The sequence below is a fragment of the Physeter macrocephalus genome, chromosome 3, assembly GCF_002837175.3.
Source record: "Physeter macrocephalus isolate SW-GA chromosome 3, ASM283717v5, whole genome shotgun sequence".
Classification (NCBI taxonomy): Eukaryota; Metazoa; Chordata; class Mammalia; order Artiodactyla; family Physeteridae; genus Physeter; species Physeter macrocephalus.
Window position 1 is genome coordinate 30,245,710 of NC_041216.1, and position 20,937 is coordinate 30,266,646.

Below are 20,937 nucleotides of genomic sequence, written 5' to 3' on the forward strand. Positions count from 1 at the left end.
AGGCTCCGGCGGCAGCCGCCATGCCTGTGCTGCGCTGCTCGGCGCTCACACTGCCCCGTAGCCCCCATTTCGTAAAGCGGAGCGGGAGGCCCAGAGGGGTGCAGGAGTGCGCTCAGGGTCACACAGCTGGGGGCGGCAGGGGGAGGGATGAAACCCAGAGCGAGGGCGTGGGCCCCCCTGGCCCCAGGCCCCACCGAGGCCAGCGCTCAGGCCCCGTCTAGGGGTCGCCTGCCAGCCTTCGGGAGCTGGGGCAGGCTACTGGCTCAGTCCGCACGGCCAGCACTAGCAGTTCCGGCACAGAGGGGGCATCCAGCACGTATCTATTGAGCGACCTGCCCTTGCAGATGCAGAGACTGAGGCGGAGATGTGGCCCGGTGGGCTTGTCGTGCGCCTGTGGGCCGTGGATCCCAGCGTGAGTGAACTTGGGCCTTCAAAGCCCTGGCCTCATTCCTGTGAGGGCTGGAATCGGGGCCTTCCCTGGGCCAGATCCTCTGGCTGTGCTCCGGACACGAGTGAGGAAGCCTGGCCCTGGGCTGCCATCCCTCCAGGCGGGATGGCACCATTTCCGGCAAGGTGTCTGCGCCAGAGGCCTCCTCTGTCAGAGGTGCTGAGTTAAAAGCTTTTATTTCCCGACTCTGGCTAGTTCATCCCTCTCGTGAGCAGATTCTGGCAGGTTCATTTTTGGTTAAGGCCAAGGCAGGAAAGACAATAGCCCACAAAGTCAGCAGTGAGAGCCGGCCAGTGACGGAAAGACAGGAGGCCTGCCCCTCCAGGGCCTGCCTGGACCCCGGCCCTGGACAGTTTCCTGGGAGGAGACCCCGGGATGTGCAGCCTGCAGGCATCTGAGTGGCTACCACCTGGACGCCCGTGGGGCCTGCAGGACTGGACTCAGGGGTGGCAAGGCCGGGTTCTCATTCCTGATCCTTGACCTAGTCCAGGTGTGACCCGCGGAGGCCACAGTTCTCAGACTTGGGGCTCAGCGAGAGGAAGCGGACACGTCCTAATGGTGAACCTTGACACACCCGGAACCCTGCGGCTGGGGCAGCAGCCGTGGGGAGGACGGGCCCTAGGCAGAGAAGACGGAGGGGACCCAGCAGAGGAGTCAGGCTGGATCTTGCCCCCATTCTGGAGGCCAGGGCTCCTGGGCCAGGGAAAAGGAGGCTCCAGGCAGCCATTCTCCTCCTGAATCACAGGGGTCCAGGGGCTGCAGCTGGGCGGCGGGGGCCGTGAGGGGTGACTCGGAGCTCGCCGGGGCCCGTGGCCTCAGGAAGGCAGACCCTTCCGCTGTCCGCGTGGCTCCCAAGAGTAGAAGCAGCCCCTCCTGGGCCGGACTGGACGGGGGCTCGCAGGCTGGCGGGGTGGGCCGGGCCCCTCGCCGCCTGCCCTGCCTCTCCGCCTGGCAGGTGGGAGAGTTCTCGTCTGTCACCGCCGGTCCCCGCAGGCCTCTTCCATCCTAATCGGGTTCCCCTGCTGCCTGCGTCTCCTGGCCTCTTATCTCTGTCCCTCCCCACGGTGGTAACGAGGCTGCACCCTCCCCGCCACGCCCAGTGTCTTCTCCAGCCTCCCACCCCCGTCCTCTCATCCCCTCGCTGCTCCCCACCCCGATGGGCGGCTGGGCTCCTGACCCCACAGAGCCCTCAGCCAACCCCCCAGATGCCACGGTCAGATCCCATCGGGCCCCGCTCCCTGGGGTCTGGCCGGAGCAGCTCTTAGGTGGGGTGGGAGCCGCACCAGAATGCAGAGGGGAGAGTTTTCCTTCTGCCTGGAGGGGAAACAGTTGAAAAGTTCCCGCGAGATGCCTGTACGATGAGACCTGTGTAAAGGCCTTGGGGGGGGCGGGGAGCTCAGGGCGGGGACTGGAGGTCCCGTGGCTTAGAAACTGCTCCTGCACTTTATGCGCCCGGTGGCCATGTCAGAGCTCCGTCTGTGTGGCAGGTGGCCTTGAGGACTTACGGGCGCCCTCAGGGCCTCAGAGGCGGGAGAGGCCACAGGAGCCCTGCCAGCTGCAGCCCGGGCACCTTGGGAGGCGGCGTGAGTGCTGTCTGGCCCCGGTGCCCAGCCGGACCTGGCTGCCGCCTCCACGACCCCAGTGTTCTGTGAACAGGTTTGGCCTTTGGGTGAGAAGAGGGCAGCAGGAGGAGTGGTCGAGGGGGCCCAGCAGGCTGTGTGGGGGTCTGGAAGTGGGCCGCCGGTGTGCTGCTTCGTTCAGGCCGGCTGGGCGTCTGCTGTGGGCCAGGCCCAGGCACACGGCTTTGGCCAAACTCCTTGCCTGGCACTTAACCCTCTTGGGCCTCTCCTGCCTCTGCACCAGCATCCCTGCACCTCCCCCCAAATCCTCCAAGTCCGTCTTCACACCACGCCCCGCCGCCACCGGTCCGAAGGCCGGCCCAGCCTCACCTCCTCCAGGAAGCCTCCCCATCACTCTGCCTTCACCATCTCCCCTCCACTGAGTACAGCACGAGCTCCGGGCTGTCCGTGTGCCCCTTCTGCGCTCGCTGCCCCCAGGAAGCTCGGATGTCCCCAGGGAGAGCCAGGCCTCGGGGGCCGTGCCCGTGGCGGGGGTGTGTGTCAGCATTCCAGGCCTCAGGCACCCCCCGGGGCTGGACCCGGCCTCACTCTGGCCTTCACACGGCCCAGGGGAGTGAGTGGAGGCCGCAGAGAGGGGCTCGTCACGCGCGCACACGAGCACACGTGTGCAGGGGGCCTCCGGTGCGGCTCCGTGTCCTCCCCGGGGGTAGCCCAGGCCTTGGGTTCCTTGGCGCAGGGCGGGGTCTGGACGCCCCCCAGCCGTCTGGTCTCTGGAGGAGAGCATGTGTGACGGCGGCTGCTTCATCCTGGGCTCTCCAGGGGCCCGTGTGTGTGAGAGGAGGGGGCCTGGCCCTGGCCCGGGCCAGCTGCAGGCAGGAATGGCAGCTGGGCTCTTGGAAACAACGGTGGTTTTCATTTTCCTTCCCTCGGCTCAGGTGAGGGCCAAGGCGGGTAATGGGTTCGCTCTGAGGCTGATGCTGGGACGGCTGGAGACCAGGCCTGGCCTCTGCTCCTGAAATAGCGCTGCGGCAGCGGCCCTCGGACAGGGTGGGAGGGACATTTGGGGGCAGTTCTCCTGGGCCTGCGTGGGGGCAGGGTGGACCCCAGGCTGAAATCTGACCTCCTGGTCTGGGCTGGGCTCTGGACGTCCGGGGTGGAAGCAGCCAGGTGGGCCGTCTGTCCCCGGGGGGCGGGGCAGGAGATGGCGAGGAGGGCTTTTGGGCTGAGAGGCAGATTGAAGAGAAGCCTGAGAGAGAGGCCTCCTTCCAGCACCTTCCTGGCCCTGCAGCTGGGGCCCGGCGGGGGCTGTCCGATCGCTGGCCGGCCCTGCTCACAGCCCCCGTGCCCCTCGCGGCCACCTGCTGGCTCCCATGCTGCTTTCTCGGCCGCCAGGGTCCTCGAACCGGCCTCTGCCCCCCAGCCCCGAAGCAGTCACGTGACACCCGACTTCAGGTGGAGGCCGAGCCCAGGCCTGCGGCCCCCTGCCCCTCTGCCAGCTCGCACCACCTCCTTCCGGGTCTGCCTGTCCACCTGTGAGCGGGCCCGGTCCGGCCCCAGCCCCGGGAAGTGCCTGGCACAGAGGCTACTGTGGGTGGTCAGCAGGTGGCCAGCAACTGCTACCCCACCCGGCGTCTGTTGTGCCCGTAGACCGTCACCCTCGACACCAGGGCACGGGGGCTCACGGCGGTGACTTCTGGGGACTTCTCTGAGAGTCACTCCTCTCTCTCTCGCACCCCCGCCTGCCTTCAGAAGCCTTAGTTCCTCCTGAGAAGCTGGGACCTGGGAGTGCCCCGTCCCCCAGCCACACGGGAAGGGCCAGGCTTCCCCCCTCGGGCTGGGCAGGGCGCCCAGGCTTGGTCTCCTCCTGTCCCGCTGGCTGGCCTCCTTGTCCCACGCCTTGACCCCTAGGAACCTGGGGGGAGACATGAGGCCGCCCCCCGGCCCCTGCAGGCATCTCATGCTCCCAGGCCCAGCCAAGCTCCCCCAGCGCCCGCTCTGCATCCAGAGGCCGAGGCAGCCTGCACGGGCACCACCTCCCTCTCAGCAGATTGGCAGCATGCGGTCAGGTTCCCTAACCGTGTGGCAGGGTGAGGCGGGGCCTCGAGAGGCCTCACGGAGGGCTTCACGGAGGAAGTGTCCGTGAGCACCAAGGGACAGATACCACACGGATGGGGGAGGGGAGGAAGCTTGGTCTTGTCCTGCTTCCTGCCAGCCCCAGGAACACGGCAGTTCTGCCCCTAAAGCCCCAGGGTCACGGGCCTCTGATGGGATGGGCCCAGCACTAAGAGGGAGCCGTGGCATTGTAGGGGGGGCAGCGGGGGGCCCTCGCCCCAGCCAGGGCCCTGGCAAAGGAGCTCGGTGGCCACCCAGTTTGGAGAGGAAAGCTGGAGCTGGCCTGGCGGGTGGAGGGTCAGCTCCTTCTCTGCTGACACACAGACATTCCACCGGGCAGAGACACCCAGCCCGAGTCTCCGCATGGGGAAAGCATTTCCCAAACAGCTTCCAGACCACAGCCGCAGGCCTGGATGTGCTCGGTGGCACCGAGGAGGCTCTGTCTGAGCTGCTGGTGGCATTCTGCGCTTGGTGGCCTGCTGCCATCACGGCTGTGCCAGCGTCCCCACGCCCAGCCTAGTGGGGATGGAGGCCCAAAGCCATCTGCCCCCCCACCCCCGGTCCTTAAGGGAGGTACCGCCTAAGCTCATCCATATCACGAGCTGTCTCGGGCTCTGGAGACCTGAACGTAGCTCTCAGCTGGGTGGGGAGACATCACTGTTTCTCAGAACCATGTCCTGCCCAGAGTGGGCACACAGGTCCTCGCGGAATGACGGGAGGGAGTGAAGGCTGAAGTGTGAAGGCGGGATGGGCCGGCAGCAGGGGTGAGCGCAGAGGCGGCAGAGGCTGGCTCCGGGAGTGAGCGGGCCGGGGAGTTTTGCAGAGAAGGGCACCTCTGCGTTGGTCCCCGACAGATGCATAGGAGCTCACCGTTCGCAGGCGGGAGGAAGGGTGGGCATCTCGGCTGCTGTGGAAGCTGGGGCTCTGGGTGGGCGAGCCGGGATCTGGAGCCAGTACCTCCTAGAAACGCTTTGCCCGGGGTCCAGCTCTGATGCTGAGAGCCCTTTGGTGGCCTGGCCCGGAGGAGCCCAGCACTGGGTTCTGGCGGACAGTCCGCCCCGGGCCCCACAGGGGCCCCCCCTGTGGCGAGGGGCAGTGGAGGAGCAGGAGAAACCCCATGGTGGCCTGATGACTCAGGTACACCTCTTCCTGCTCGGCCTCTACCCCCCACCACCCAGACCCCACTGGTTGCCTCCCAACAGGGAGCCGCTGGGCACCTGCTGAGGCCACGTCTCCAGGAGCCTGGAGGAGGGTGCATAACGCGGACAGGATTTAGGTCAGACCTGGCCCCCGTCGGTGGCCCCCTGTCCTGCGTGACCTTGGGCAGGTCATTTCTGGAAAAGGACTGTACGAGAACGTCCGGGCCCCCGTGTGCAAAGGGCAGGACCCAGGGATGCCCGAGGAGGACGCCTGGCTGGTGGGTTTCCTTCTGGGCAGAAAGAGGGTTTAATTACAGGCGTGTCTGGGAGGGACACAAGGGAGAGGTGGACGGGGCGTGCCCGGCGGGAGAGGAGGAAGAGGCGGGAGGGCCAGCGGCAGCCCCCTGCTGGCCGGTCGGTGCGTGAGGAAGGGTGCAGAGGGCACGCCCCAGGCCTCACGTAGCTCGACGGCTTCCAGGGCAGAAAAGTCAGTGTTTTCTTTACCCGGATTTGAGGTGGCAAAGCATCTGAGAAGCCTCCTTGTGCTTCAGGAGCTGCCCCTGGACACTCAACTGGCTTTTTTTTTTTTGGCTGTGCTGCGTGTCATGCGGGATCTTAGTTCCCCGACCAGGGATTGAACCCGTGCCCCCTGCAGTGGAAGTGCGGAGTCTTAACTGCTGGACTGCCAGGGAAGTCCCTCAACTGGCTTTTTTACTGGCCGATTTCCTCCTTCCTGGCCCCTGTGGACACACGGCAGGGGACATACCTGGCCCCGTTTTTCCTCCCCATGTCTTGTGTATTGCACAGCTGCAGGCCCACGGGCCCCTGAGCTGGTCTCCTCCAGCCCCCTGCCCACTGTACAGATGAGGATACTGAGACCCAGTGGGGGCCTGGGACTTGTCTGTGTCATCCAGCTCTTCGGTGGGCTGGGACCCACGTCTGCTGCCCCCAGACCTCTCTGCTCTTCTCCAGCCCGTGCCCCCTTGCCACGTGCTGGAGGCGGGGTCTGAAGCAGCCCATCCCTGCCCCAGGAAGGCTGAGGCAGTGCATGACCCCCCTCTCCCCCGCAGCTCAGGCCAGGATGTGAGTTGGAGTCCAGGTGGGTATAGTAGGGTGGTGGCATCCCCGAGCTGGGACGAGAGGCCAGAGGAGTGATCCCCGGCCGGCATGTGGGTGCTAGGGTTGGGGAGGGTCGAGGGGTACCGGGGTGGCGGCTCTTGGGGGATCGGGACAGTCCTTGGGTCCCCTGACCCTTCCCAGGCCAGCCTGGCTGCATCCGCCACGGAGCAGGGCTCCAGCACACTGGCCCTGCGACACTCTGCTCTGGACATGGCCGTGGGCCCCGCTGCTCGGCCTGGGGGTGTCTGCCTGGGCGTAGGGCCTGGCAGGGGGTCCGGCATGCAGACCTGGCTGCCGACTCCTAGTGACTCCCAGTGAAGCGCTTTCCTCACTGTCTCACAGTCCCCATATAAAGCAGGTCTGTGCTGACCACCCTGCGCTGCAGACTTAGGCACAGAGAGGTTCCTGGCTCCGTCGAGGCCACACAGCGCCGCCCCTTACTAGCAGAGCTGGGGCTGGGCAAGGGGTTGACCCGCCTTGTCCCATAGAAGGAAAAGTGGAGCTACACAGGAGAGCCATAAAAATGATTAGGGAGCTAGTTCACCTTTTCATAGTCATACCAAGAAAGCGGTGTTTTACTCTCAGCCCCCAGCTCAAGGGGCCACTTCAGGGAGACTGTCCCCCAGGGCGGGTGCCGACGTGGGAGCCCAGGCCCTGTTGTCCGTTGGTGAGGGTAATCTCTGAGTCAGTGTTTCCCTCTGGTGTCCATCTGCACTTCCCTGAGGGACGGGGCTTGTCTCCACGCCCCCTGCCCCCTGCAGCCTGGCTGGTGGCTGCACAGGCATGTTTCTGTTAGCGTCATTGGCAAGCGACTGAGATGCACGTTGCAGGGTAAACAGTGCTGGCCCGCGTGGAAGGCACAGCTCAGAGGGCCACCCGGCAGTGTGTCTATCGGGGGATCTATGGAGGCTCCCCTGGTGACAGTCTGGGGCCCACGGGCTGCAGTGCTGCCCAGAGGGAGGGCAGGAGCGAAGCTCACCCAGGAGGCCTGGGCAGGCAGGCAGGCAGGCCCACTTCTGCACTGCCGGGCATCTGGTGGGTGGGGGATGAGCTGCTTCTGGGCTGCAGACGGGACCCGACAAGGAGGGATGGTGCCTCTCTCCCGTGAGCTCGAGGTCGCCACCGTGAACCCTGCCCACGGTTGGGCTGCGCCGAATGGTAGCTAACACTTTCTGGGGAGACGGAGGGCCGGGTTAGGCGGGGTGCCACGGGTGAGCCATCGGGGGTCAGCACAGGGCTGCCCGAGATGAGGAGCTGGGGGCCAAGCTCCCATCAGGCCTGATTGCACGGGTCGCTCGGATGCACAGCCGCTGTGGCCCCACCAAACTTGGGCAGGGCTGCTTCAGACACATCTGGGACCGCAGGCTGTGCCCCTGAGCAAAGAGGGGTCCAGGGCTCTGGCGCAGCCCGACACCTGGGGCTCAGGCCCTCCCCTCCCTGCCGTATGGTCCAGTGGAGGGCATGGCAGTGCCGCGTGCTGGACACTGGGCGTGGGGGCTGCAGGAGTCTTCACCCCCAGGGTTTCCACGACGGTTGTGTGGCCTCAAAGCTCCTCCGCGCCCCACTCTCCCCAAACTTTGCTGAGCTCAACCCCATCAAGCTGCCTCTGCAGAGCCCCGGGCCTTGCCAGGGTGGCCTCCATCTGTGCTTTGGGCTCTTTCACGTGTTGTTGCAGGGACCCGGTCCGTGCGAGCGCCTGTGTGCGCGTGTCTGCGTGTCCACGGGGGGCTGCGTGCGCCTGTGGATGGGTCAGGGTGTGTGTCCCGGTGCGTGAGCGAGCTCGTAGGAATGCGCGGGGCGGGTGGGCGGCGCGCGGTGGGGTGGGGGTGGGGGGACCGGCCAGGCCCGTGGGGCGGGAGCGGGGCGGGGCCTGGCGGCAGCGGGGATTTGGCCTTTACCTGCGAGGGGCGGGGTCGGAGGGAAAGCGGGGAACAGAAAGGCGAGGGGCGGGGCGCGCCGGCCCACAGCGGCTCCAGCGGCACCAGAGGCGCCGGCGGAGCGGAGCCGAGAGCAGGGGGCGCGTGCCGTCCGCAGCCGCGAGGGAGCGGACTGGCCATGGAGGCGCCCCGGGGCCGCGGCGGGCTGGCGGCGCTCTGGTGCCTCGGGCTGCTGGGGGGGCTGGCGCGCGTCGCGGGCACGCACTACCGCTACCTGTGGAGGGGCTGCTACCCGTGCCACCTGGGCCAGGCCGGCTACCCCGTGAGCGCAGCTGACCGGAGGCCAGGTGGGCGCGGCGGGCTCTGCGCGGGCGGGCGGGACCGGCTGTGATCCGAGGGCACTGCTTTTGTTTCCTCGTTAAAGTTTGCGCCCCGGGGCGGCTGACAGCGCGGCTGGAGGGAACGGGGCTGGGACAGGGCCCCCTGTGTCCTGAGTCTAACGGCACTCCTGTCCCCTCTCTGGCCTGGCTGCGGGGGCAGCTGACAGCGGATCGGGCTCTTGACCAGAGGGAGGAGAAACATCTCCCTGCCTTTGCTGGTGGGCACAGGGGCTGTACTCCCCCATGGCGCTGGCAGCTCTGGGGGTTAAGCAGGAGAGTAGGGTAGCCTCAAGAGAGAGGCCCTTGGGTTTCCCTTTCCAGGGTCCCCAGAGCCTCGGCCCCTTGGGGGAGTGTGTGTGGGTGCGGCAGGTGACGTCCTGTCACCTCACCCCAAGGCTTGGGAGCATGGTCAGCCCAGTGAGCTGCAGGGTCAGCTGGGAGGACCCCAGCAGCCCACGGGAAGCGGCTGCACCCTAGTCCTGCGTCCATCCTGCCTCTCCCTGCAGTTCAGATCTGGTACCCATGCTGGGCCAGCCTCCTGCAGGGGGCTCCTAGGAGTGTCCATGGGGTCCATGGAGTTTGGAGTCTGGCAGCCTCAGATGCGAGGTGGGGTGGGTGTGCAGTGAGTCATCACTTGGGATGCTCTGGCGGACACCCAGCCTGGGGCAAGGCTGCGTCTCCCCGTGCAGCCTGAGGCCTGGCCACCGCACCTGCCACCTGTGCCGGGGCTCCGAAGCCTCAGGACTGTACCTGGGCCACCGCCATCTGGCCAGCAGGAGCAAGCAGGCCCAGAGCGGGGCTCTTTTAAAGAAAAGCGGGGCCGGGGTTGGGCTCCCCTCCAGGCCCTCGCTGGCCCCTGAGTGTGGCCCTGTACGGGGCATCTGGTCTCCTTGGAGATGTCAGCCCTGCTCAGCTGTCCTCTGGGCCGGTCTGTGCCGCTCTCTGCCAGAGGACACACGGGTCACTGAGCTGCAGGGCTGGGCTGTGACAAAGACCCCTGCTTCCCCTAGCTTTGTCACTCGGCCAGCGGGGGCCCAGACCCCATCCCCACAGGGGAAGCAGTCCTCCCACTGGGTGGCTCAGGCAAAGCGACGCTGTCACTCCACCACTGGTGGCACTAAATGCTGTGAAACTGTGTGACATCCAAGGGCCTGGTGCTGGGTGGGGCTGGGCAGGGCTGGGCTTTGGGAGCCGGGAGCCCCCACTCTGTTCTGAGAACTGCTTGGGCTTGTGGAGGGACCAGGAGAAGGGTCTGCAGATAATGGGATGCGCTGTCTGGGGTGCGGACCTGGCGGCACGTTTCGGGGGGAAGCAGGACTCCAAACTTGGTAACCACCGGGCGGCGCTTTCTGGCAGGATCCCAGGGGGGCTTAGATTTTCCTGTAAACGTGGCTGAGATTTCAGAAGGGGCTGCATGCTCCTGGCTTCCCAGCGGCGTCATGATGGGCTCCCCGAGGCACCGTCACCATCGCCCAGCTCAGCAGACACCAAAAGTCCAGCGGGCTCCCAGGGGGACTGGCCCTGTGTCTGAACAGTGATGTGTCCCCGCGTGCCAGTGTGTGACACGGTCCTCATCACCGGGCTGCCAAATCCCCAGTCATACGTCTTAGCTGAGGGTGGCAGTGAGACCCCAGGGACTGTCCTGCTGAACCCTGGCCTGGCTGCTCCTTAAAACAGCCCTGCTTGTGGCCTGCCTGCTCCCACCGGCCAGAGCGCTGTAGCCCAGAGGTAGTCTCAAGGCTTCAGAGCCCTGGGCTTTCAGACAGCGCCCCGGCGCGGTGGGAACTGCACGGGGCGGAGCGTCTGTACCCCAGGCTGGGTGTCGTCCCCCGGCTCTCTGGAGACAGCCTGCAAGCTCCCTTTCAGCTGGGGGTGCCCGCGCCGCCTTGGGGACCAGCCCCCCTCCGTCCTGTCCGGGAGAGCCGTCCGTGTGCCGTCTGGCGTGGAGAACGGCACAGACTGGCCCAGAGGATGGCTGAGCAGGGCCGACCTCTCCAAGGAGACCAGATGACCGTACGTTTTCTGCTGTAGTTTCAGAGTCCAAGGGGCCAATGCTCGGCCGGGGTCTCAGGGCAGCGGTCCCGCTGCCGGGGTCACCAGGTGGAGGCAGCGTGGCACGGTGGTGAGGGCAGGCCTGCATCACGGGACCCAGGGGACTGCCGCCAGCCCCTCAGAGAGCACAGTGGCCCTCACCGTGGGCGTCAGGAGGCCAGGCTGGGCAGAGCGGACTTTTGGGAACCTGGATTTCCAGCTTGGGTGGTCTGAGCCTCCGTGACTCTGGAGAGACTGCTAAGATAGTTATGCACTCTGTGTTCATTTCCCATGGCTGCTGGGACACATTACCCCAACCTGGTGGCTTAAAACCACCCAGGTCTGGTACCTTACAGTTCTGGAGGTCAGAAATCTGAAAAGGGTGAACGTGAAGGTGCTGGCAGAGCTGGTCCCTCCTGGAGGCCCCAGGGGAGCATCTGTTCCCTGCCTCTTCCAGCTTCTAGAGGCGCCTGCATCCCTGGCTGTGGCCCCGCCCTCCATCTTCAAAGCCAGCAGTGCAGCATCTTTTTCTTTTCCGTGGTTTTAGGTACTTATTTATTTATTATTGACGTATAGGTGATTTACGATGTTTCAGGTATACCAGCAAAGTGATTCAGTTATACGTATATATATATTATTTTTCAGATTCTTTTCCATTATAGGTTATTACAACCTAGTGAATATAATTCCCTGTGCTATTACAGTAGGTCCTTGTTGTTTATCTGTTTTCTGTATGGGAGCGTGTATCTGCTAATCCCAAACTCCTCTAATTTATCCCTGTCCCCCTTGCCCCTTTGGTAACCATAAGTTTGTTTTCTGTGCCCGTGAGTCTGTTTCTGTTTTGTAACAGAACGTATCAGTTCTGTTACATATAAGTGACATATAAGTGTTATCATACGGTTTTTGTCTTTCTCTGACTTACTTCGCTTAGTATGATCATCTCTAGGTCCATCCATGTTGCTGTAAATGGCATTATTTTTTTTATGGCTGAGTAGTATTCCATTGCATTGGGCCCTCCTTCCTTCCTGTCTCTTATTCGTAAGGCCCGTGTGATGACGTTGGACCCACCTGGATACTCCATGATAATCTCCCATCTCACCTGCAAAGTCCCTTTCGTTGTGTAAGGTTCCAGGGATTAGAATGTGGTCCTCTTTGAGGGGCCATCACTCAGCTGCCCACGCCCTCAAAGAACTGAGCCTGTGCCCCTCGGGTCCCAGCATGGCCACAGTCACGGTCACAGGGTCAGCAGCTGTGGGTCATTGGAGGTGGCTGAGAACAGCTCTGTTCTGCCACCACGTGGCCCGCCTTGGGAGTGGGGCTGGCAGGGTTTCAGTAACTCCGTTCTGCCTTGCTTTCTGAGTGTAAGTCATTTCTATGAAGGGGCCTCGATCTCAGAGCTGGAGGGACCCCAGCAGGAGGGCGTCTGCCCGAATGCCCTGCCCGCCCAAGAGCAGGGAGGTGAAGGGGGAGGCCTCAGATCCTTCAGCCTTGAGCTGCCCCGCTGGGTCCAGATATTCAGACAGGCTGACATCAAACCGTGGACGGGGAGCCCTGGCCGGGCCTCGTGGCCTCCCGCCTTGCTGCTGGTCACGGCCCCTGTCACTGTCGGTGCACCTTTGGGGGAGGGGAGGGCTCTTGGGGTGCCGAGGGGCTGGCTCGTGTGATTTAGGCAGAGCCTGGGAGCACCTCTTGGGTCTAAATGTCCCATCCTCGCAGCAGGAGGATGGTAAGAGCGCGGTCACGTGGGTGGGATTGTGGAGAGGGCCCAGCGGTCAGGGCTGCTGCTGGAGGGGCCCTAACGATGGTGGCCTGCCCCCGCCCAACCCCCCACATGCTTTCCCAGACTGTCCATCAGTTTGGTGTCTTTGTGGCCCCCAGGCTGCTGGGCTCCGCACGTGTCCTGCTCAAGGACACAGCCCCCGGGGCGGCTCGCCCCCGGCCAGGTGCCCGAGGGCTTGGGGGTGCAGTGCCTCTGTGGTCAGCCACTCTCTGAGGCCAGTGTCTGGGGTGACCAGTGAGAGCCGGTTTGAAAGCCAGCGTCCCCACTGGTGTGCCTGCACCGTGCCTGCCTCTGGGGCCACGTCTGGGAACGACGGCCCCTCTGTCCTTCTCTCGCGGCTTTACCTGCCTGCCCGGCGAGGCCACTCGAGACACACCACGACTCAGTCCGTCCACCCGCCCCCTCGGACGGCACACGTGGCGCCTCTTCCCCCGAGCCTCGCTAAGCCCCTGCTGTACGCGCAGAGCTGTGCCCCATGCGGTCACTTTACTTTTCAAGGACCCTTGAAGGGGTCGCAGAGAGAGGGATCTGAGCTCAGAGGGGATGGGGTCTCCTTTCTTAGCCCCCTCGGATGGCCCGTCCTGGCGTGCCCAGCGGGTGTGGGTCTGCCTACTGTCCCCCACATCCCCCAGCTGACTCTCCCACAGGAGGGCCCTGGGTCCTGAGACCTCCTCCCCCGCCCTGGGTCCCTTTGTCCCCCAAGACTCTTTGGGGCTCTGTCGAGGGCCGTTAACACTTTGCCTTCAACCTTCCTCCTGCTAATCATCCTGGTGTCGTTCCGAGGAGGACTCCCCAGGTCACCGTGGTTCCAAGGAGGGGTTCTCTTGGTCTCATCTCCTCTCTGAGGCAGCCTCGGGGCTTGGGGGGCACTCTGGGGGTCTCCCCAGGGTGGAGGTGGCTTGTGCATGGAGCAGAGGCCCTGGCCTCCTGGGTTCGTCTTGGATCATCCCTGGAGGGCCAGGCACATGCTCAGGGCGTGGACTGGAGTCAGGATTTCTGTCCGTGGGAAGCACAGCCTGGCAGGCAGGCTCTGGGGACCCTCCAGGAGGAGCCTGGCCGCCATGCTGCCTTCGCTACCCTTCAAAGGTGTGCTCGGATGGCTGGGGCTTTAGGACGGGAGCCTCGAAGGTGGGCGGTTTCGTGGGGACGGCGGGTGAGAGCTGGACAGTGGAGTTGCAGCAAATCGCGTGGACCCTCGGGATTATTAAGCAGAATTAGAGGAACCTCAGCTCCGCACAGCCCCTGGGAACAAGCCGGGTTTGCACACAGCTGCAGACCTGCCCCCGAAGTCACTAAACTTTCTCCCCGTGGAGCCAAGCAGATGGACTCCTCCACCCGCACCTTGAGCTGACCGCGGCCTCCCCCGCGAGGCTCGGTCAGCAGTCGGGGCCTCTGTTGCCGGGGGGCAGGGGTGCCCAGATGCTGGGCTTTTAGACGCTCGTGAGCGGAGCACGTCTGTGTGTCTGTCTCCCCTTTTCCTGGTCTGGGAGGCTGACTGCCCTGTTGGTGAGGCTGGCGTCTGAGAGGCGTGGACCGGCCGAGGACCGGGCGTGGGCTTCCGTCCCCTGCCCAGGGCCGCTCGGTTCTGCGCTGCCCGAGCGGCGGCCTCTTCCGTCCATCTCTCCGTGTCTCCCGGGCAGTTGGGTCCCTCCTGACGTCAGCCTCACACACAGGTATCTGAGGCAGCCCGTTGCCTCCTGCCTTCCTGCCTGGCCTCCCCTGAGGTCCAGGGTGGTGGACGTGGGCCTGGAGGGAGGGCGGAGGGGGGAGGGGCAGCCTGAAGCATCTTGGCAGCTCTGCATTCCTGCAGAGGTGACCCAGGCCAGGCCATAGGGCCTGGTGCTTTGGGGTGCAGCCCCTGGGCCTCCACTCCCGGGAGGGTCTTTCTCACCCTCCAGCTTCCAGCTCAGCTAGTGGGGCGGCCCCCGGGCCTTTGGGCCAGCCCCGTCTGCTTCCGGTCAGCGCTCTCCTGTGGCCTGAGGCACAGTGCCGTCAGAAGGGCAGGCGGGCACAGGCCTCGTGCGCAGCGGTGGGTGGTCTCAGGTGTGAGGCGTCCTGGAAGGGGAGTGCCCGGGACCTCCACTCGGTCCTGCCCCGGGGATGTCCGCTGTGCTGGCCTCCTGAGTCGCTGGCACAGGGACCCCAGGCCGACCACCTGCACTGGTTTCCTGGAGCTGCCGAAACAGATACCACAGAGCAGGTGGCTTTAGCGGCAGACGTTTCTCTCTCATGCTCCGGAAGCTGGAGGTCAGAGGTCAAAGTGTCGGCAGGGCCGTGCTCCCTCTGAAACCCGGGGGAGGGTCCCTCCTGCCTCGTCCAGCTCCTGGGGGCTCCTGGCTTCCTAGGCTGTGGCCGCCTCCCTCCCACCTCTGTCTCCAGAACCCCTGTGCTTCCCCGAACGGGGGGGCCACCCTTCTCCAGTACGACCTTACCTCAGTCCTTAACTAATTGCGTCTCAGAGACCCTGCTTGCAGATAAGGTCGCACCCTGAGGCTGTGGATGGGCGTGAATTTGGGGGACACTGTTCAACACAGAGCATACCCCCCATCCTGCCCTCACTCGGGCTCCCCCACCCCGAGGCCTGGGCAGGGGCAACTCCTGAGTTACCAGTTCCTTCTTCTGGGCTCGTGGGCCCCCCGAGGAGCAGGTAGCCCTGCCCTGAGAGCATTTCTGGATTTGGAGTTTGGAAAAGAGCATGTGCTCTGGGTTCAGTCTTGAAAGGCGCTAGGATCTGCGTCCCCCGACCTGAGCTTGTTCCCCGAGATCTGGCCGACGCCCGCTGCTCCGCAGAGCCGGCCCCAGAGGTGGTGGCTCTTCCTCCCAGGGGACGTTGGAGACAGGCCTGCCTTCTCTCCGCTCTGCTCCGGCAAGCCGGAGAGGGGCTCGGCCCTGTTGCAGGCGGCGTGGCCTGAGAAGGAGGGTCCCAGGTCTGGGCCCCAACACCCGGGCGGGGGCAGTGTCCTGTGAGAGGGGGGCCAGGCTGGGCTCCCCGGGGCTAGTGCAGAGCGGGGGTGAGGGGGGCGGCCTGGGTGGGTTCTGGCTGTTGACCCCCGGCCCCGTGTCCCCATGCAGACGTGGACGAGTGCCAGGTGCACAACGGCGGCTGCCAGCACAGGTGCGTGAACACGCCAGGCTCCTACCTCTGTGAGTGCAAGCCCGGCTTCCGGCTCCACGCGGATGGCAGGACCTGCCTGGGTAAGCACCCCCGCGGCCTCCGGGGCCCGGCGCCACCTCCCTGCCGGGGGTCCTGGCCTCAGCCATCCCCTGGCCCTTCTGGGTGTGCCCAGGCAGGTCTGGGAGGGGCCCGGGGCCCCTGCACTCCGGGGCTGAGAGGCCTGATGGGGCCCCGTGGGGCCTGTCTGCTCGGTGCAGCCTCCGTTACAGTGGCTCCGTCCTGCTGAGGGTGGTATGCCGAGGGGCCCTTGCCACCCATCGTGGGCCCTGGCCAGCACCACGCACGCCAGGTTGCTGGGGCCCAGGCGGTGGAAGGGCGTGCCCTGGGCCCGGTGGTCTCCATGGAGGCTGGACCCTGGGACCCTGAGCCCGGTGACCCGGGCTGCACCCTCTCTGTAGCCACAGCTGAATCTGGCCACTTCCCCGGGGGACTTCCGTGACGGGCAGGAGCCCCTGGGCCACCATCCTCTCCAGGGCCCTATGCAGCAGGAGCTGTGGTCGTCCGTCGGCAGGGACACAGGTCCGGCCGTGCTGCCCCAAACTGGGGAGACTGGGTGCCTGCTGGGTGGTGGGGAAGGCCCGGCCTGGGGCAGGAGCAGCATGGGGCTGCTCTTGGCCTGCAAAGTTGGGCTTCCCAGGCCCCCCACCCCAGTCTCGGGGAGCCGGGGGGTGGGGCTGAGGCTGGGGGCGAAGGGGTAACCGAGAAGCGGGGTGTTAGCCCTCAGTTCCTCTGTGGGGCCTTTTTGCCGTGCGGGACACACTCGATGGGGGCCCCTGCCGGCACGGGAGGCTCCAGGGAGAGAAGGGGAACGCTGGCGCCCACTGGATGGAGGGTGGAGGCCGGGTGTCTGGCTGTAGGCCGTCCCCTGCCCCTTTCCTGGCTGCTCTGGACACAGGTGCCATGGGCACAGGGCTCACTCTCCCTGCTGGCTGCTCTGTCTGGGAGGCCACGTGGGGGTCATTCTCTGGGGGCTGGGCCAGTGGTCACCTTCACGGGCCAGTGCTCTCTCCCCGGCTATGGGGCGCTGCCCCTTCTCTCCACCCTGTAGGCCCCGCGCGGGCCCGGGAGGGCTCTGAGCAGCGTCCCTCCTGCAGGCCCTGCTGCTATGCGGCAGGGCGGCCCGCCAGCCCTGGGGGGCCCTCCCCGGCACAGGCACTCTCATATGTCTGGGCCGCCGCTAAGGGAGCAAGGCAGCTGCCCTGTAAAGTTTCTCTGGGCTGGAAAGTGGAAACAGATGCAGGAATGTTGTGATGTTCTTCAGGACAGATACAGCATGGTGCAGCCCCAGTTGCGGGTCCCCCAGGTCCCCAAGTGTCCTTCATTCTCCCTTCCTCTGGGGCAGGTTCTCCTTGGAGAAGGGCGTCCCTGGAGGCTGATCCAGGGTGGGCTGGGTGGTACCCACTGCCCCCTCCCCTGCTGGCTCCTTGGTGAGGGGCCTGGGCTGAGACACCTTCCTGTCTCCCTAGACCCCCCCTAGTTCCCCCGATGGTGGCCTTCACTGAGCTGCCAGAATGGGTACACAGCACGCAAAGGGGAGGGTGCCCTTCAGGGCTTTGGGAGGGATTATGGTGGCCTCTAAGAGTGGCCTTGAGCTGCTGGCTTCCGGAAGCCCAGGAGGGGTGCTCCCCAGCCTTGCCCCTGGCCCCCAACCCAGCCCACCCCTTCGCTACGCTGGAGCCCCTCGCTGGAGCCCGTCCCTGGAGCCTTTCCTGGGAGATGCCTGTGTTCGGGGCCCCAGAAGTCTTGATTTGTGGCACTTGCTTATTTTAAAGGGTCTTTTCAAGGTCTGATCCCAGGGCCCCCGGCGTGGCCTGCACAGCCTGTCAAGAGGCTGCTGGGACCTCACCGCACTCCCCGCCTGCCACCCCCAAACTCTACACACCCAGACTACGTGCTGTGCCCCAGGGCCCCAGGAGGTCTGCAGCTCTCTTGGGTGCTGGCGCCCACCTCCTGGTCGCTCCCACCAGAGGGCGCAGTCGAGACCCACCTGGGGCACCAGCCTTTTACCTGCGTCCCATGGCTGGAAGTGCTGGTGTTTGGCCTGGGTCTGTCACTTTCTCTTTCTTTGGACTGCACCTCCCAGCGGGAAATGTACACCGCATCCCCTGCACCCACGCACAGTCACGCGCACTTGGTGAATTCCGCACATCTGGAATTCCCGGCAGCTGACACGTGCAGGGCGGTCCCCGGGTCTCTTGGGAGTGGTGTGGGTTTGTCGGCTTGGGTCTGTCGGGGGCTGCCTTCCCTGTGGGGGGCCTGGGCTTTACTGAAAAGCTTCCCGAGTGGATGGGGTCTCCTGGTGGCTTCTTCCCAGGCAGAGCAGGAGCGTTTGCTCTAAGGGCGCCCGGCCCCCCTTCTCCCTGACGCGCCCCTTTTCGTTGCCGAGGGCCCCGCCCGGCTGCGGTGCACCTGACCTACTGGTCTCGGGTGGATAGGGCGGCCGAGCCCCTCAGATCCCGGATGGGGGGCTCCAGGTGGGGGCCCGTGGAGGGCACTGCATGGCCCCTGCCAGGCTGCTGGACTTCCTGCCTCTGGGAGGTGTGGCCGTCTCCACTTCTGCAGGACTCCCAGGGTGCAGGGTGTAGACAGGAGCTGGTGGCCTTGTCCGTGGTTCTCAGTGGCACCCTCTGAGCCCAGACTATCCTAGGGTCTCAGCAGACATTTATGGGAAGGTCAGTGTAGGAGCTGTGCCCCTCCCCAGCCCTCCCTTCCCCCACACAGGCCAGCTTGCAGGGCAGACTGAACAGCTGGAGCACAGCTGCTCTGGACCCCTCTCCGGAGCCTACTGGGATCCTCTGGGCAAGGGGAGGGGCGCTGGGAGCTCTCTCGGGAATTTGCAGGCAGGCAGGGAACAGGCCCGGGCACCCCCACCTTCAGAGCTTGGAGTGAGCATTATGGAGATGCTGGAGGGCGGGAGTAGAGAAGGTGCCCGCAGGGATGTGACAGTGCTTCCTCGGTGCAGGGTGGGAAGGTCCTCTGTGCTGGGAGCTCTCAGCTTGGTGCCACATCATGGGGCCCCAGGGATCTGGGAAGTCTTTAGAGGTGGTAGTGCTTGCTGGGGGGGGGGGTTGAAACAGATACGGGGAGCCTTGAAACACTCTTCGAAGTTGCCTCAGAGGCAGGAAGAGGACGGGAAGTGCACAGTCTTGCATCCCTCCCTTGCGAAAGATCTTATGGAAATAAAACACAAAAAGGTTCAATTCTTTTTTTTTCTAAATTTTTTGTTGTTGTTATTTTTGACTGCTTTGGGTTTTCGTTGCTGCGTGCTGGCCCTCTCCAGCTGTGGTGAGCGGGGACCACTCCTAGTTGCAGTGCGCGGGCTTCTCATTGCGGTGGCTTCTCTTGTTGTGGAGCACGGGCTGTAGGCGTGTGGGCCTCAGTAGTTGCGGCTTGTGGGCTCAGTAGTTGTGGCTCACGGGCTCTAGAGCGCAGGCTCAGTATTTGTGGCGCACGGGCTTAGTTGCTCCGCGGCATGTGGGATCTTCCCGGACCAGGGCTCGAACGTGTGTTCCCTGCATTGGCAGGCGGATTCTCAACCACTGAGCCACCAGGGAAGCCCATGGCAGGAGGATTCTTAAACACTGTGCCACAGGGGAAGTCCGAAGCTCAGGTTCTTTATGTCTCATCACAGAAAGAATTCAGTGAGAGACAAAGTGATAGGTAAGAAGTGGATCTATTTAGAGAGATACACATTATAGAACGTGTGTTCCCTGCATTGGCAGGTGAATTCTTAACCACTGCGCCACCAGGGAAGTCCCAAAAGTTCAATTCGTAAAGTGAGAATTTGCAGGAAGGATTTTACCATCAGCCCCGAGGCCCCTGAGTGGCTCACATCCCACCCTGGCTGCCCTTGGCTAGCCTGGCCCCAAGAGAAAGAAGCAGAGGCAGCCAGGCATGCTGGGGCGCTTCATTGCCAGGGTGCCCTCCTGGGTTTGCCCCCCCCGCCCAGGCTCTGGGGTGGGAAGCGCAGGGCCGAGCGAGGCCCAGGGCTGGGCCAGCCTGCTTCTCACCCTGGCCCCTTTCCTTCCCCAAATTGTGGGAAATGGGGCTGCCGAGAGCTGTGCTGGGCGGGTGTCTGGGAGTGACGTTTTGGCTTTTCTGCGCCATCTTGCAGAGCGCCCCAGGCAAACCCACAGAGACCTGCTCCCGGTCCTTTAACACTTCGTGCCGGGAAACCCTCCTCTTCTGGCCCAGAGTGACTCCGGCCCAGGGGTCCCTTCTGGACCCTGGCCTTGGACGTGGCTGCTTTCCCACGTCCCTCGTGGGAGTGAGCAGCACGCCCGGGGCCAGCCTGAGGGAGCACGGGGTCACCGGCTCAGTGAGCAGAGGGGCCTGTGCGATGCCCCGGGCTGGCCGCCTGCAAGAGGTGGGCTCTGCATCCATCCCCTCCTCCCCTCGGCCTCGGGCCCGTTGGGCCTTTTGGATGGACGCTGGGGGAAGGGTTCTGCTGTCAGCACGCACCCCCTGGTGGCCTGGCTGCCCCTGCCAGAGCGCCCTGCCCCTGGAGTTAGGCGGGCCCTACTGGTTCTGCAGCACGGGGAGGGTCTCCGCGCCCCTGCCTTCCTGTGGGGTTTTACCGCAGGTGCGCCACGTGGCCTCGGGGCAGGTGCTCCCCCAGGCCCGGGTCTTCCCAGTGAGGGGACAGCGAGGGGCTGCACAGGGCCTTGCAGGCCGTTGTTCCCCGGCTCCTCGGAGGGGAGGCCGCCTGGGTCCCTGGAGGCTTTGCTGACAGCATGCGGTGTGGGTGCCAAAGCCGCAGGCAGCAGAGGGGCGGGGATTGCCAGGCTTGTCTGCAAAGCTCATCCCTGCAAACCACAGATGCAGTTCTGGGAATGTTTTCCAGTCCCCTCCAGACCCGGAACAGGCTGCAGCTCTAAAAGAGGGTGTGTCTTCCCTGCCCCCAAGGGGCCGCTGAGTCTGAATAGGGGGTGGGGAGGGCAGCCCTGACTGAGGACCACCCTGGGCGGTCACGGCTGTGCCTGAGACCAGGCCCCCGGAAGTGCAGTTGCCAGCGCCCGTGGGTGATGGGAGGGTCACACCCCAACCTGGAGAAGCTGGGGGCAGCGGCCCAGACCCCAGCTGGATGCAGAGACCCAGCGGGGAAGCGAGGGCAAAGTGGGGCCGTGGCAGACGGCCGGGCGGGGGCTGGGGGGTGTTTAGAGTCAGTGAACCTGGCAGAACCAAGCGGAGAGCAGGATTCGAGCAGCGGCGTGGGGCGGGGGAGGTGTGGGCGGTGTGGGTGACATGGGTTGGGTGCCGGGGCCGCAGAGCCTGGGTTCTCGCCTGCGAGTGCTTC

General features: G+C 64.9%; 1 protein-coding gene across 1 annotated transcript in view; it reads left to right on the forward strand.

Annotated features, from left to right (window-relative positions):
* Positions 1-20,937, forward strand: part of MEGF6 (multiple EGF like domains 6) — a 111,034-nt gene that overhangs the window by 51,595 nt on the left and 38,502 nt on the right. The window contains exon 5 of the mRNA XM_055081935.1: positions 15,539-15,661. Within this exon, the coding sequence (XP_054937910.1) occupies positions 15,539-15,661 (123 nt within the window). The remainder of the gene's footprint in view (positions 1-15,538; positions 15,662-20,937) is intronic.